The sequence below is a fragment of the Guillardia theta genome (genome assembly GCF_000315625.1).
Source record: "Guillardia theta CCMP2712 unplaced genomic scaffold GUITHscaffold_119, whole genome shotgun sequence".
Taxonomy (NCBI): Eukaryota; class Cryptophyceae; order Pyrenomonadales; family Geminigeraceae; genus Guillardia; species Guillardia theta.
This window is the reverse complement of record NW_005434555.1, coordinates 139,129-154,948: the sequence shown is the minus strand read 5'-3', so window position 1 is coordinate 154,948 and position 15,820 is coordinate 139,129. Positions and strand designations below refer to the sequence as shown.

The 15,820-nt window shown below is 55.5% G+C and overlaps 4 protein-coding genes across 4 annotated transcripts; 2 read left to right on the top strand and 2 right to left on the bottom strand.

The window, feature by feature from the left end:
- Positions 1 to 643: 643 nt before the first annotated feature.
- On the bottom strand, positions 644 to 2,867 carry GUITHDRAFT_165876 (hypothetical protein; the record flags this gene model as incomplete). Its single annotated transcript, XM_005822783.1, has 10 exons — positions 644 to 844; positions 905 to 1,174; positions 1,226 to 1,347; positions 1,395 to 1,568; positions 1,619 to 1,745; positions 1,792 to 1,857; positions 1,901 to 2,409; positions 2,496 to 2,547; positions 2,596 to 2,739; positions 2,787 to 2,867. 10 exons carry the CDS (start codon positions 2,865 to 2,867, stop codon positions 644 to 646), a joined length of 1,746 nt encoding a protein of 581 aa, XP_005822840.1.
- Positions 2,868 to 6,409: 3,542 nt separating this feature from the next.
- On the top strand, positions 6,410 to 9,544 carry GUITHDRAFT_165875 (hypothetical protein; the record flags this gene model as incomplete). Its single annotated transcript, XM_005822782.1, has 10 exons — positions 6,410 to 6,524; positions 6,645 to 7,268; positions 7,318 to 7,428; positions 7,550 to 7,723; positions 7,781 to 7,834; positions 7,922 to 8,021; positions 8,075 to 8,577; positions 8,632 to 8,753; positions 8,784 to 9,225; positions 9,269 to 9,544. Exons 2-10 carry the CDS (start codon positions 6,687 to 6,689, stop codon positions 9,542 to 9,544), a joined length of 2,364 nt encoding a protein of 787 aa, XP_005822839.1. The 5' UTR covers positions 6,410 to 6,524; positions 6,645 to 6,686.
- Positions 9,545 to 10,226: 682 nt separating this feature from the next.
- Positions 10,227 to 10,892, top strand: GUITHDRAFT_118005 (hypothetical protein; the record flags this gene model as incomplete). The annotated part of the gene is made up of 1 exon (XM_005822781.1): positions 10,227 to 10,892. The coding sequence occupies one exon, from the start codon at positions 10,227 to 10,229 to the stop codon at positions 10,890 to 10,892; it is 666 nt and encodes a 221-aa protein (XP_005822838.1).
- A 179-nt stretch (positions 10,893 to 11,071) lies between these two features.
- On the bottom strand, positions 11,072 to 14,313 carry GUITHDRAFT_146206 (hypothetical protein; the record flags this gene model as incomplete). Its single annotated transcript, XM_005822780.1, has 16 exons — positions 11,072 to 11,152; positions 11,200 to 11,299; positions 11,426 to 11,469; positions 11,678 to 11,807; positions 11,969 to 12,081; positions 12,306 to 12,371; positions 12,497 to 12,565; positions 12,732 to 12,812; positions 13,040 to 13,118; positions 13,179 to 13,216; positions 13,491 to 13,544; positions 13,575 to 13,637; positions 13,785 to 13,821; positions 13,926 to 13,988; positions 14,045 to 14,125; positions 14,174 to 14,313. The coding sequence occupies 16 exons, from the start codon at positions 14,311 to 14,313 to the stop codon at positions 11,072 to 11,074; spliced, it is 1,239 nt and encodes a 412-aa protein (XP_005822837.1).
- Between the last annotated feature and the right edge of the window lie 1,507 nt (positions 14,314 to 15,820).

Sequence of the window (15,820 nt, the reverse complement as noted above, 5' to 3'; positions counted from 1 at the left end):
GAGAGAGAGAGAGAGGAGGAGGAGGCGGTGGGGGCGGGGGGGTGGGGGGGGGGGAGGAAGGGCAAACATCGAGGAGGAGGAGCAGGAGAATGATGATAATGATGACGATAACAGAGAAGGAGAAGAAGAGGAGGAGAACGATGACGATAGGAGGAGGGAGAGAAGAGAACGATGATGATAGCATGAGAAGGGGGAGAGCGTCTGCCTCGAAGTCTTCGTAGGCGACGGTGGCGAGGAGGGAGCCGGTCGCGTCCTTCACGGCGATGTCGAAGATACACACATACTGACGCTCCAGCCGTGACCACCGAACAAACTCGGAGGCCTAAGACCAGCTGGTCACAGGCTGGAGTCGTCAACGGCCAGTCACCTTCCGCGGGGAGAAGCTTTCGCACATCACTCGGCATCGGAACTTGCCGCAAGGTTCCTCCCTAACCGCCTGGAGGATCTGAGGGAGGAGTGAGAGAGGAGAGAGGCACAGCAGGGAAGACGAGCCTGCGCGATGGAGCTGAGAGGAGCTGCGCCGAACCATGCGCTGGTCGCCATGTTTATCGGCTGCTCGCCCCGTCTCGCTCTCTTGGGGCGCGAGGGCCCGGCGACATTCTCCTCGAGGGCCAGCCCTTGCTCTCCCGCCGCTCCCCCTCCACTAGGGCCAGCGGCCTGAGAGACTCGTCGGTCGTACTCCGCTTTCAGCTTGCAGATCTGGGGAAGTCAGCTGGGAACGAGCTGGGGAGGGCCTCGTCACCTTCCAGTGCACGCTTGGCAGAGTCATGACAGAGGACTTGTCGCTCAAGATCCCCATCAAGACCCTCTTGTTCCCGTCGTTGACCTCCACCCCTTGCAGTCTCTACGGCAGCGTCACACACTCCAGTCACACTCTGAGTCCCCGGCGGCCCGGGCCCCCTACCAGGTTCCGGATCTTGCACCACCACTCCCGGTCGCTCGCTCTCTTTGCGCTCCCTTGGAACTTGATAGACTGGATCAGCTCGTTGTGCAGGGCCTTGACCTCAAGCCCGATCACTAGTAAGGACCCTAGGCTCGGCACGGCCCCGTCGAAGGGAAGCCCTGGATGATGCTGGAGCAGCTCCATCCGCTCGCTCACCTCCTCCCCGCTCTTGAGGTTCTGGTTCAGGTTGTTCTCCAGCTGCTGCAGCGGAAGATCCGAACCATCCCACACCTGCCGGGTCATGTGAGCAGGTCGGTCGCAGCAGGGCAGCGGCGGGTCAACCCTGAAGTACATCCAGCCGTTGTCGGACGGGAGCTGTGAGTTCAAGGAGCAGTAGATGTCGAACGGCTTGTCGAGGTCTGTGATGTGGCAAAGTTTCTTCACGTACTCGTCCTGACCTGCGTCTTCTCGCTACTATCAGGTCGAGGAGCAAGACTTCACATCCGATTGCCTGAGTTGGGAGGGAGAGTTGCTAGGAAATTCTCGCCCCAAGCCGAAAGCTCCATCACTGACTTGCGATCTCCCGGCCGGGGGATGAACTTGGTATCTCCGCTCTTGTGCGTACGGCACTGGTATGGCTGGATGTCCTCCTCCACCTCATCAGAGTCGTAGTCAACCTCCTTGCCTGCCGAACGCGTCACTGCTGCCGTCGTCCCTGAGCAAGAGCAAGTCTACCATGGAAGTCGCTCGGGGAGAACAAGCAGAAGTTACATCCTGGCCCTCGTTGCACCTGCAGCCCGCCATCGAACTCTACGACTTTGACGCGATGGATCCTGATAACGTCTCCTATGCTCCGCACGACCTTGCTTCGTGTCACCACAGCTGGAAACGAGGTGGACGAGAGTTACCGGGCTTGACTTCTCGTCCATGAACAGGTTGATGCGCACGCCCTTCGGCATGGTCTCGTCCACAACCTGCGGCTGCTCAGGAGGAGGAGGAAGGGACTCGAAGTGTCACCGTCAGGGTAGTGCAGAAGTCAGGTCCCTTGGTCTTCTTGGGATGAGAGTAGTCTACAACTATCCCGTAGAAATTCAGTCGATTGGGCTCTTGAGCTGGCGCGTTCTGGCAAGCTTGTGAGTGAGGAGCACGAGGGAGGACAGAAACAGCTACAGCTGCAGAGGAGGAGGAAGCTTCGTTCTCGTGCCTGCCAATCAGTGGGTTCTTTGAGTTGCCTTCCACGAACTTTTCAAGTTCATTGAGCTTCGCATAGACGATAGGAGCTGGGTCTTTCTGCTTCTTCCCGACTTTCCTCCTCACTCTCTCCCATTCCTTCTCATTGATCTGTACATCCAAGGTCTTGTCATTGATCTCCACCTCCCATCCGTTGTTATCGCAGAAGAGTCTCCGCCCCGTGTCCGGGTCGGCATTGTCCACATGCAGTTCAAAGACTCCGTCTTTGAACAAGCTTGCGGGATCAAGGTTCAACTGCGACTGAGACTCTTCCATGGGAGATTCTTTTCGGAACCCTGCACAGCAAGTCATCATCAAGTCATCATTAATACATCAGAAGATGTGCATTTGTTCATCTTGTTGTGATCGCCATGGCTCGTACCTCGGCATTCTATGACGTTGCCAACTTTGAGAAACTTGCAAGCATCCGCCCACTGCCAACGGAAGATGAGAAGAGAAGACGTCAGAAGACAAGCACACACGTCATCCCAGAAGAAGATCCTGAGCTCTTCACGGGGAGGGTGCTTCTTGAAAGAACTCTGCTTGTTGGGCCTCTTCCCCTTCTGCTTGTCCTCAGCGCGGGATTCCACGTTGCGCAACATGACCGAGAACTCTCGTCTCTCGACCTGGAGGTGAATTCAGCACGGACACGACGCTGCCTGCAACCTCATACCATCTTGCCGTCAGTTTCCCTTGGCTTCTTGCAAACATAATGATTGAACACAAAAACGATTTCTCCTCGGTAAGTCAGCATTTCGACACAGCTCTAAAGTGCCTGATCGGATTTCTCTACAAGAACGGTAGCCTGTGGCACTTTGACGACGCCATGTCAGGCGTATTCCTGCTCCAAAAGCATCAGGATTAAAATTTCATCTTTGTTCACAACATGTGTTGGAACAAGCAGAAATATCAATGTTGTAGCACTTGCCCATCTCCTTGAGAATCACTCTCCAACATTCTTCCTTCCTCACGTCACTCTTTCCATCCCTGAACCATTCATCGCCTTCCGTTCCCTCCCTCCCTCCTGCCATTCGTCTCCTCGCCATTGTTTTCAAAAGTTCGGCACTGGGAGGGTCTGGGCCCCGGGGCATCCTTCAAAATTAGCTGACTTCTTATCTAAAATAAGAGTACTTGATTTAAAATAAGTACTTTAGCTCTAAAATAAAAGAGATGAGACTTAATCGCTGAGAAGTTAGCTTAAAAATTCTACTTTCAAGCACTATAGCGTTAATTTTAGCTCAGTTCTAGCTTAAATAGTTGATCAAACCTCTTTGAACCGTAAAGAGGTGGACGGTTCGGAACTGAGTTGGACTTAAATCACGTTGTTTCATCAAGAAATTAACCTAATTATGGAAAATTTATCCAAAATTTGTTAAATTTTCATAACTTTTAACTTAATTCTGACAGAAACTTCTTGGGATATTGACCACAATGATTTTTGGAACCATTCGGACTACCCCCTTCTTCGACACCCCATCAACACAATACCACCCCTACAATTTCCCTATTTCTACCCCCTTGAAACCATCATATGTATTACTACTTTGGTACAACTACCCCCTCAGCCCCGCACCCTCTTCCTTTTCTACCCCCCAATTCGTGTACACCCCCACCTACTATTCTTTTACTCCTCCGGCGCATGACTTAGGGGGTGGTCAAGAGAAAGGGGGTCATGTTTTTGATGGAGGGGTGTTTTTGTCCACAGAAGAGAGGGTAGTCAAAACGGGGTCCTATCACCACCCTCTCTAACTGCCATGGTCGTGTAGCGATGCTGGAGCAGCAACCGCAATTTATGCATCCCAAGTCGCCTCCTCCCTCCCTACCCTCCCTGGCTCCTCCCTCCCGATCCTCGTCCTCATCGTCTCCTCCACTCAGCCCTATCCGGGTCAGGGGTTTGAAGCCCCCAATCCCTCCTGAAAGTATGAGCGTGGAGGGAGGAGATGGAGTGAACCCTTTGAGCGCAAGAGCGTCAAGAGACGGACCCGGGTGGCTGAGTATGCTCGTGGAACTCAAAGGAAGAATAGGAGAACTCGAGGCTCAGGTGGGGCAGATCAACAGGGAGAAGATGTCTTTGAAGAATGAAATATCACAATTGAAAGAGGGAAATCGACGAGCGCAGATGGCAGAGCAGAGCTCTTCAAGTCGGCTGCAGGCTGATGTACGTGAGGTCAGGAACACCTTGAAAGAAAAGACCTACGATCTGAATGAGAAGATGGCCACGTTCGAGAAGAGGATGTTTGCTGAGATACAAGCATGCCGCAAGGACTCGTTGGATGTAAAGAGCTCAATCGAGAGGTCGCTTGCTATGCAGATTGACTCGTTGACGATCAAGACTGAGGCCAAGCACAAGGACTTTATTCAGATTCACAACGATCTTGATGACAAGCAAAACGCCTTGAACGCTCAACTAGAGAGGATTTCCAGGGATTCCACCACGTTCAAAACAAGCATGAAATCCTGGAAAGAAGACTTGCTGCAGTCAATCCTAGATCAGACAGCCGGAGATATTGAAACTATACGGAAAGAAACCAGACAGAACACTGAGAAGCTCGACCAAAGGTCCAGGGCAGAATTCAGGAACATATCAAACTCTCTGAATGCTTTCAACTCGTCGATCGAAACTTTCATCACTACGACAGAAGAGAAACTGAAGAAGATTTACGTGGCAAATCAAAAGCATTTGAAAAAGAATGTGGAAAAGATGGCCCAGGAATCGAACGCCATGAAGCGGGAGCTTGAATCAACGATTGAAGTTTTGCAAGCAGATTTGTCGGGCCTGTATACCAAGTTGAGCGAAAGCCAATCTGCATTCGAGCATGATACAAACCAACGTTTTGAGAAGCATGAAGAAGCAATGAAGAAGGAAAATGATGAGAGACAGGCATCCGTAGAGGCTCTAGAACAGAAGATCCAAATGCTAGAGTCCTCGCTGCAGGCTCTTAAAGGGACCCTGAGTGAGTACCAAGGATCGAATGATGACGTTCAGAGGGGAATACAGAATGAAATGCACGATCTGGGAGATGAGATTGAAGAAAGATTCCAGAAACGATTGGCTGAAGCAGTGCGCAAGGAGAAAGAAGAGAGGAATGCTGATACAAGCTCGATCCGGCAGGACCTGGATACCAGAACCGCCGACCTCACCAGCCGCCTTCAGGCCGAGGAGGAGGCGAGGCAGAAGGGCGACGAGCAGGAGGCCAGTGCCAGGCAGAAGGACCGCACGGAGCTTGAGGCGGCGATGGCGAAGCAGGGAGCAGAGATGGAGGAGAAGCTCAAGGCGGAGGAGGAGGCGAGGCAGAAGGGCGACGAGCAGGAGGCCAGTGCCAGGCAGAAGGACCGCACGGAGCTTGAGGCGGCGATGGCGAAGCAGGGAGCAGAGATGGAGGAGAAGCTCAAGGCGGAGGAGGAGGCGAGGCAGAAGGGCGACGAGCAGGAGGCCAGCGCCAGGCAGAAGGACCGTGCAGAGCTTGAGGCGGCGATGGCGAAGCAGGGAGCAGAGATGGAGGAGAAGCTCAAGGCGGAGGAGGAGAACCGCAGACAAGAGGGGACCTCTGCGGCAGCTAAACTGTCAGACACCAGCGCGATGTTACAAGCTGTCAGGTCTGAGCTAGAACAAGCTGTGAACCATGAGAAGAGCGAGCGAGAGGCCGAAGCAAGCTCGATCCGGCAGGACCTGGATACCAGAACCGCCGACCTCACCAGCCGCCTTCAGGCCGAGGAGGAGGCGAGGCAGAAGGGCGACGAGGAGGAGGCCAGTGCCAGGCAGAAGGACCGCACGGAGCTTGAGGCGGCGATGGCGAAGCAGGGAGCAGAGATGGAGGAGAAGCTCAAGGCGGAGGAGGAGGCGAGGCAGAAGGGCGACGAGCAGGAGGCCAGTGCCAGGCAGAAGGACCGCACGGAGCTTGAGGCGGCGATGGCGAAGCAGGGAGCAGAGATGGAGGAGAAGCTCAAGGCGGAGGAGGAGGCGAGGCAGAAGGGCGACGAGGAGGAGGCCAGTGCCAGGCAGAAGGGCCGCACGGAGCTTGAGGCGGCGATGGCGAAGCAGGGAGCAGAGATGGAGGAGAAGCTCAAGGCGGAGGAGGAGGCTAGGCAGAAGGGCGACGAGGAGGAGGCCAGCGCCAGGCAGAAGGGCGATGACGACACAAAGGGTGCTATGGAGAAAGCTCTGGAGGAGAAGGAGGCGATTCTGAACGGGACTCGAGAATCAACTGAGAGCGCGGGGAAACGGATCGAGGAAGTTCTACTGCTGATCAACACGCAGAAGACAAGCTTGGAAGAAGCGATTGGTCAGGAGAAGAGCGAGCGAGAGGCCGAAGCAAGCTCGATCCGGCAGGACCTGGATACCAGGACCGCCGACCTCACCAGCCGCCTTCAGGCCGAGGAGGAGGCGAGGCAGAAGGGCGACGAGCAGGAGGCCAGTGCCAGGCAGAAGGACCGCACGGAGCTTGAGGCGGCGATGGCGAAGCAGGGAGCAGAGATGGAGGAGAAGCTCAAGGCGGAGGAGGAGGCGAGGCAGAAGGGCGACGAGCAGGAGGCCAGCGCCAGGCAGAAGGACCGCACGGAGCTTGAGGCGGCGATGGCGAAGCAGGGAGCAGAGATGGAGGAGAAGCTCAAGGCGGAGGAGGAGGCGAGGCAGAAGGGCGACGAGGAGATCAAGTTAGCAGCGCTCAAGGCGATAGAGGAGAAGGAGGCGATTGCAAACGGGACTCGAGAATCGGCATCAGCGCTGGAGCAGAAGATCCTTGATGTGGAAACGTCTATGTCACAGCTGATGTCGCGCGACCAGTGCCAGGAGCTGGTACAAGCAGCCAAGACAGAGATGATGGAGACGTTGACGCAGAAAGCTTCTGAGACTGCAGAGAGCTGCATGTCCGAGATCAGCAAAGTGGGGGAGAGGACGAATCAGAGCATTGAGGAGCTGAAGGCTTCAGTAGACAACGACAAGGCAGGACAGAGCGAGTTGAAGGCGGAAATCGAGAAAGAGCTGCGGGAGCTTGAGGCGAAGTTGGAGGAGGTTTTATCCAGCAAGATGAAAAGTTTTGAGGAGAGCAGCCAAGGACAAGTGATCACCATCGTCGAGGAGCGCGTGCGGACCAGCCTGGAAGCAACATCGCAGGTGAAGACCTCGCTCGAGGCTCTGCAAGGAGCTGTTGACAAGGTGATGTTGTTGTGCTTCTTGTCTCTGCCGAATCTGAAGTCCGTCAAAGTTGCAAGAATGGTCAAAGACGATCGAAGATGTCAAGCAGCAACCGAACAGCTCCCAAGATGCCTCGCAGATCCAGAGCTTGCAGGACCTTTACGCGTCTCAAGAGAAGAAGGTAAGTTTTTCATCCTCCTATGCTCCATCGTTCCCTCCCTCCCTCCCTCCCTCCCTCCCTCCCTCCCTCCCTCATCTCATCTTTCCATCCTTGTGCTTCCCTCTCTTACATGTCCCGTCAGATCAATCAGAACTACGATGACCTCAACTTCCGCATCGACCGGCTGGAAATCGACGCGCTGAGGACCAGGGTGACGGATCTCTCCAAGAAGCTCGCGGAGAAAGAGGCAACGTTGAATTCCCACACTCAGTCGATCATTGAGCTGCTTGGAAAGCTTGACAAGCTGATGCAAGTGGTGGAAATGCTGTCGGAGGATCAATGAGGTAGGTGTGTACACTCTGATGTGGAGAAGACGCCCAAACCTTGCTCGAATGTTCTTGAGATGTACATGTGTAGATATGGACAGGTAAATGCTGTTTAATGTGTCAACTTCGCTTCCTTCGCCTCCTGCAAGACTTTGTCCATTGTGGTCTTGTATGCTGCGACGGTTCAGGAGATTGAGCAGAGGCGTCAGACTACAGCCCCATTGGGCAGGATACACATCTCGGACAGGGTCTCTGTTACCAGGCCCCAGTCACTCCTCACCCAGCCATGTAGCAGCTCGTGCTCCTGACCGGCCTCGTATGCCTCACATGCCTGCTGCCAGGGGAAGGAAGGATGGGAGAAGTTGTATGCGTGCGGATGGTAAAGATGGTAGACAAGCAGAGGGGGAGGGAAGAGGGTGGCAGTGTAGCCGTGGAGGAGGGAGAGTCTGCACACGTACTCAGCATCCAAGCCGAAAGGATGGTGAAACTGCGAGTATCCGTTGGACTTGAGCAAGACTCTCCGAGGGAGAAGCATGAAGTCTCCGACGTTGAGGAGCCCCTGGAAGAGACTAGTCTCTCTGTACACGTTGCTGAACTCCCGCACGGCATAAGAGGCTTCCAGGCGCTCCTGGAAGGGGTTGAAAGCCTCCCCCTCGTGCATGGTGATGGTTCCTTTGAAGGGAAACTCCAAAGCCCTGCTAGTCTCAGGGCTCATGTCCTCCCGCATGGCTACGTAGAACCTCTCCCCGTCGCCGCTCTCCTCCAGCACGTCCTCCAGCACGACGTCCACGACGGCACTGGCGAGACTGAAGCTCAGGATGCAGTCAGCGTTGGTGATCAGGACGTAACGCCCGTGGCTCCTCCTCATCGCCACGTTCTTGGCGAGGTACTGCGGTAGGCTGAGGTTCAAGGGGTTGGAAACCGACTTGGCGACGCTGTGCGGCACTTCGATCAGCCTGATGGTCAACCCTGCGTCATGGAAGTAGTCGATGCCAAGGAAGCTGCTGCCATTCCTCCCCAGTGAGTCCAGGAGCAGAGGCTTCCCTGCAGGATCCTCCCACACGCACACGACGATCTCCGCGCGCACCCCAAAGGAGGACCAGGGGAACTTGGCCATGGACTCCAGCGACTTGCGAAACCTGCCGAGGAAGTTCCCGCCATGGTCGTCGTTCCTGACAGCAAAGATGATGGAGAGGTCGATTCCCTCCTGCTGGTCGCACATGCTTGTTGCGGGGTTCTCGAGTGTGCTAGATTGAGTAGGAGCAGCAGGAGCAGTCAACGAGAGCTTGTGCTCACTTCGTACCTCGTCCATATCGGTTCCAGCCAAGAACCGGTCGAGCAGAGAATACCTGAAGACGTAGGTGCCTGGATGCATGGCAGGGACATGAACCGAGACGTTGGCCTGATCACTCGCATGTCTGCAGCGCAACTGCTTCATAGTGCGAACTATCTCTACATCGTCCGTTCCACAAACTCTGTGAAGCAGCACGAGGTGCTCGCTCGCGCAAGCTCCCTCGAAGACGAACTGTCTGTAGTGCTCTCCTTCTTCCTCCACCATCCGCGCTGTCACTCTTATCCATCCTCCTCCTCGGCGGATCTGTTCGACCGACCCCACATCGCTCCATTGCAACTGGGACAACCCGCCTCCTCTCCCCTTCCAGCCCTCCGCTATCCTGAAGCTCTCTCCCTCCTGCTCCTCTGATCCCCCAACTCCCGCCATCACCATCACCATCACCACCGCCACCGCCACCTGCATTCTCGTTTGGATCAACTCGAAAATCCGAGCATGCCGAGTTGGTGGAATGCACTGAGGCGGACCCGATGGTGGTTCAAACCAAATAAAATCGGTTTAAACCGGGTCAACCGGAGAATGACAGTGGGCCCATCAGACGGCTGATGCTGCGCACAATGCGAGTTGAGGGTCGGAGGGTACGGGGGGACATGGCGGCGCATCTCGCATGGCGAGAGATGCGATGGGAACTGATTCCTCCTCCTCCCTCCTCCCTCCTTCCCCCACCTCCCCCCTCCCCTTCCTCCTCCAAGCCCTCAGCATCCTCTGCCCTTCTTCCCACTTTCTTCTCTTACCGCGGCAAGACAGTGTTCTTGTGCTTCAGGTCAGCACTCCCCCCCCCTCTCTGGACTGCCTCCTTGATAATGTACTTGTGTGCTCGTTGAGACCATCTGCACGTGTAGGGGCGAGAACGCGATGGTCCGAGACTTGTTCAGCGGAGAGGTCCTGTGGTGCAGCACCTCCGACGGCCAAGTCAAGGACGAACTGCTCCAGGCGACGAAGCCGCTGATCAGGAGGAGAGACAAGCGACAAGATCATGGCTGGTGCTTCCTCATGCGCTGGAGTGAGGGCATGTTTGACTCTCTCCCAGGGAAGTGATACTGCCTACGGAGCGAGCGAGGGAGTCAGCAGCGCACCAGAGTCCCTATCCTCCTCCTCGCATGACGAGCAGGTGAGACGGCATCGTGCAATCCCGGCTGCGAATGGACATGACATGCTCTGTGTGCAGCAGCGATGCTCTCTTGTCGAATGTCGACACACGGCAGGAGGACGCGGAGGTCGAGCAAAGTCGAAGGCTCCTGGATGCTTTCGCATACATGACAGACGCGGAGATCAAGTGCGCGATCAAGGAGTACTCGTCGGTGCTAGAGGCCGAGGAGGAGAAGAAGGAGGACCGAGATCATCTGAAGATAGTCTCATCAGGGAGTGCGCAGCGGGGAGGCACTCTGTCCGATGTAGGAAGGGAAAGTGATGAGGGGGCCGTGGTCGAGGTGGGGGTCCAGCAACTCGAGGAGCAACGGAACTGCGAGCGCGGGCTCTATGAGGAAGAGATCACGCAGTTGGTGAAGGAAAGGCTCCGAGTGGAGCAGCAGACCGACAGTCTTCTGCAGCTGCTCTCGTTGGCTGTTGCTGACGCCGTGACGAAGGGTTCGGGTAGGCGGCAAAGACCGCCATGCTCCCCGGAGAAGGCGAGGGGAGGGCGCGAGAGTGACTATGTTAAGAGCAGAAGAGGCAGCGGGAAAAGGAGAGAGCATCGTGACAGTACAGCTCGGTCCTCCGAAGCAGAGCGACAACGTCGTGGCGAGGTGTACGTGTCGTCGCTACCTCAGCGACTTCGATTCGACGAGCCGCTAGTCCGGCTTGTTTGATGGTCGCCCGAGAGCAAGGGGAGCCGGAGGATGACCAAGAAGAGGAAGAGGAAGACGAGGAGTTGGGAGGGCCAAGGAGCGACGAGCAAGATGGAAAAGGCAAGGAAGGAGGAGGAGGAGGAGGAGGGAGTGCGCACATTCAGTGTTTGCATTCCGTTCAGATGTCGTCTGTTAATCCTTCACTCTCCTCGATCCACCAGCCCGTGTGTCAGGGGATCGTCGTAATCCGGCGGCTTCCCACGTGAGAGGAGGTCAGGAATCTGCAGTTGACTCAGCCTCCGGACTCGCAGCTCGCGCGCATCCTCACCACCATACTCGGCATCTTGGGGAGCTCAGGGACTGGGACCTTGGAGAAGGACTGGACAGCAGGAATGGTCTGCAGGCTGTTGCCCATCCCCGTCGTCATGCTGCAAGAGCCTCAGGAGGACAGAGACAAGGATGAGGAGGAGCAGGACTGCAGGAGAGGAAGGAGCAGGACAGCAGAGGAGTGGGGAGGAGCAGGACAGCAGCAGCAGCAGCACGAAGTGACTCACTCATTCGTGGTGCTCGTCACGTTTCCCCAGACTTTCCCGATGCCCTGTGAACGTTTTCAGTGACGACGATGGAGGAGAGCATAAGGCGATGGGTGATGGGCCAGCAACAGAAAAATGGCATTGATCAGATATGGACAAAGCGAAGTTGGGGAAGGAGGATAAGAGCGGGAGGAGGACGTGGGCGAGGACTGTAGCAGAACACCATCTCGACAGGCGATACAGCAGGGAGGAGATGGGAGAGGAGCTTATTACCTCCCCGAGAAGCGCTGCTCCAGGAATCTTGTTCACGGAGAAGGGATTGGAGGCCCCACCGCCAATGGGAGAGATGGGGACTGCCACCCCTTGATGCTTCTGCTTCTGAAGAAGAATGGTGGGGGGGAACCTGCCGCGAAGTCAGAGGATGCTCAGGGGGCAGAAGGAGGAGCAGGAGCAGGAGCAGGAGCAGGAGAGAGAGCGGAAGCGGGAACAGGTAGGGAGCTGGAGCGAGAGGGAACAGGGGGAAAGTATATGGTAAACGGGTGTGGTGAGCCAGGGGTTTCTCACAGCTCTTGCAAGACCGGAAGCATTGCTGGATATCCGTTGTACGTGACTGTGCTTCCTTCTACACGAATGACCGAGTCTTCATCGATGATAAACACTCGCTCCTTCTGGCAACCCTGTCCACCTTGCGTCAGTCTCCAGTCCCCTCTCATCCTCATCCTCGTCCTCTTCGTGCTCTGCCTCTCACTCTACTCCTTCCCTGACTTGTATTCTCTTACCACTAAATAGTCATTCCCTCAGGTCTTCCCTGCTCTTTGCTCCCCTTCCTGAGCAACCTTTCCAACTTTATCTCCCTTTTCCCCCCCCCCCCCCCCCCCCACCTTCCTCCCCTCTCGTTTACCACGTCCACGTAGGAAGCAGCATCGTAGTCATGATTTCCAAATCCACCGACAAAGCAGGTTTCACCCTGATCAGCGCAAATGAGGAGAATGAACAACCTCTTCCTGCCCTCTACTTGCCCCTCATCCTCTTATTCCCCCCCACACCCTCCCCTTCATCCTTCACTCCTTTCCTCTTCCTCTCACTCCTGACCTCCTCAAGCGCGTCTCCGAAGAGATTCTGGATCTCCACTAGCTGCTGTACTTTGTATGCCTTGATGTCCTACAGCAAACGAGTAAGATCCTCTGTCACTGACACATGGAAACAGAAAGAAGCTCGAGGCGCATTTTGAGGAAGAGATGGAGGGATGCAGGAAGCAGAGAGCAGAGAGCAGAGAGAAGAGAGCAGAGAGCATAGCAGGAGAGGAAGCAGGGTGAGCGGCGAGAACCTTCCAAACAGCTGTCATCGTGTTGAAAGTGCCAAGAGCGGAGGTAACAAGAGCTCCTTGTGGCATGCTGAGCTGATCCTCCTGCACTGGGATCAGAGAACAAGTACGAAAAGAAATCTAGAGGACGAAGGAGAGCGAAGGAGGGACGGAAGACAGATGCATGGAGCGGGGACCAGGGAGAAGGAAGAAGGGAGGAGGGAGGAGGGAGGAGGGAGGAGGGAGGAGGGAGGAGGGAGGAGGGAGGAGGGAGGAGGAAGGAGGGAGGAGGGAGGAGGGAGGAGGGAGGAGGGAGGAGGGAGGAGGCTCACCGAGCCAATTTGACTGAGATACTTTCTGGTTGCATCTGCCCTAGTGATGGGCCGTGCAGTGAGAAACAACAGCCGATACCTGCCATGGACGAGGTAAGAAACTATACGTGCCCTTTTAGCTGGAGTGTGGCTTGATTACCCGCTGGACGCAATTCCCGAAAGGACTTCACATACACCCTGTAATACAAGTTCATGACCCTCTCCTGCTCTCCTGCTCTCCTGCTCTCCTGCTCTCCTGCTCTCCTGCTCTCCTGCTCTCCTGCTCTCCTGCTCTCCTGCTCTCCTGCTCTCCCCTTCACTCTTAGCTCCAAACCTCTCACATATGCTGACGATTCATTCCCCTCTCTCATGGACCCCTTTCTCCACCCCCTTCTCTTACCGCGTGTGAGTGAAGAAGTCCAAGACTCTGACCGAGCTCGCTTGAAGCCAACACCTTTCAAACAGCTTACACCTTCTTTTCCTCACTCTTCATCTTCATCGTCACCAACACCAACACCACAATCATCTCCATCAACATCATCGTTATTGCACTCACCCCTCCCACGTCAGTCCTCGTGATAGTCCCATCGATGTCAACAATGACAATCTTGTCGGTACTCTTCCAACAGAAAAGTCCAGCTGACGCCAAAATGTCCTGCGGGCCAGCCAACACGTCAAGAAAGCCCCTCCCGTTGGTCTTCCCCTCCTCTTCTCCTCCTTCTCTCGTGCTTCTATGCCTTCATCTCCTGCCCCTCCCCTTCCTTACCCCGCTGACACGAAAATCCAGCGAATTGCGACCTTCTCTGTAACAAATAATTCAACGAGTGGCCAAGGCTCTACGCAAGGAGAAAGAGTACAAGGCACAGGACCAGGACCAGGACCAGGACGATGAGGAGCAGGTATCTACCTCACAGGAAGAAGATTTATCTCCTCCTCGGTAGGTTTCGTTCCTCCTCCAGGAAAGACACACCTGAGCAAGCTGCTCAGCCAAGGTATCCAGCAGGTAGCCAGCTTCATGGTCTCAACCTGCCCTCGTTGTCGATCTTCATGTGCAGGTTGGTGGGGAGACCGTTGAGATAGACATGCACGGACTGGCCGAGATGGTGTCTTCTCGTTCACAAGGCGTCAGCAGGGGTCGAACGTCACTCTTCTCACCTCTTGATGATACCAGCATTGGTCTGCACTGAAAACTGCGAGGATCGCAACTCTCCGGTGGGGTGCTTGATGACGATGACGTCATTGGTGCCGCTCACGAAGTCAAAGGCCTCATGGATATTTGCAATCCATGCAAACATTGGTGATTTATCTGACGGTAGGTACGGATGAAGTCCACCACCAAGGCAGCGGTGGAAACGCTAGTCGGATGGACAATCCAGCGGTGCTCTTCGCAACCTCCGTCTGGTGTTCAACGCCCTTCTCCCTTTCGTTCCCTAACAGGATGCTACTAGCTGATCCCTTCCCGTGCTGCTTCTTCCTGCGCCCAGACCTCGGTCTTTTGTACTCTTGCTATGCTTCCCAAACCGCACTCCTTGCTCCCTAGGCCCGATAGTGGTTAATGCTTCCCTCACAACGCTGAACCCGAAGACTGAGCCAACAGAAACAGTCCACCTGGAGCTCTTCCCTTGCTATTGCTCCTTCTGCCGCTACCACCTTCGCCGCCATATCGACGGCACGTCTTTCAGTGGCTGCAAGGTACCCAGCATGTCCCAGCCTCGGAGCGACAGTGGGTACTAAAAAATCGCAGAGATCGGGGTGGGTAGTGCGGTCTTGGAAGCATGGGAGATTCAGGGGGTACAAATAGTGCGAGATGTGTAGGTGGGGGTAGGATATAAAGTGGGTAGATAGTACTACCAATTAGATTTAGTTAACAGTCGAATCGGACTCAGGCTCCGTTGGCCCGGCGGCTGCGGCCGGGCAGGCCGAGGCTCCGGGGCCGGGAGCCTGAGTCCGCCGGAAACTGCTGTCCCCAAAACTGCCACTGTTACTGAGTTGGGCCGCGCCCGGCCGCCGCGCCGGGCCCTACCCGGAACCGCGGCGGCGCGGCCCGGCGCCGCTCCCGGCGGGCTGGCCAGTGACTCGCTGTCCCGGCCCGGTAGACAAAAGTATCTAAAGACTCCCTACCCCCCTTTTCCCCTGGTCATACCCCCAGCACCGTGTGAGCCCCTCATCTTCGAGATCTCTCCGGTACAATTTGGAGCAAAAGGACCCCACCCCCTCCACATGAAGTTTTAGTCAAACTTTCCTTTGTCTGCTACAACTTTTACAACACAGTACTGGAAACTGATCGACGGGGTAGGGTGGTGATGAGTCGGGTGATATCCCCTCTATCTAGCTATTATCCACCTGGGGTGGGGTGGGTTTGAAGGGGGTTGGGGGTGGTATCGACAAGAAAGCAGGATATGCGATCATGAGAGGGGAGCGAGGAGAGAGGAGGAAGAGGAGAAACGAGCAAGACAAGGGCAGGAGAAGTCACCGAATCATAGAGAAGAGAAGATAAGCTGCAAGGTGGCCCAGTGAAAGAGGAAGGAAACGACGTGCTGAAGTGACGACAACTCAAAGGGTCACCGTCCACGATTGGCGGAGACAAACACGAGGATAAGGGGGAGGAAGGAGACAAGGGGGAGGAGGAGACAGACGCCATTTTGTATCACTGGGAGGTTCTAAGCACGTCTCTGCTCCAACATCAATAACATATTGTGACCGATGGGTGACTCTGAGGACAAGCAAGCAGGAAGGGCTTGAAACGTTCCAGCCACACACGAGGTTAACTTTGGCCTCTAGACTCTTCACGATATGCCGTGC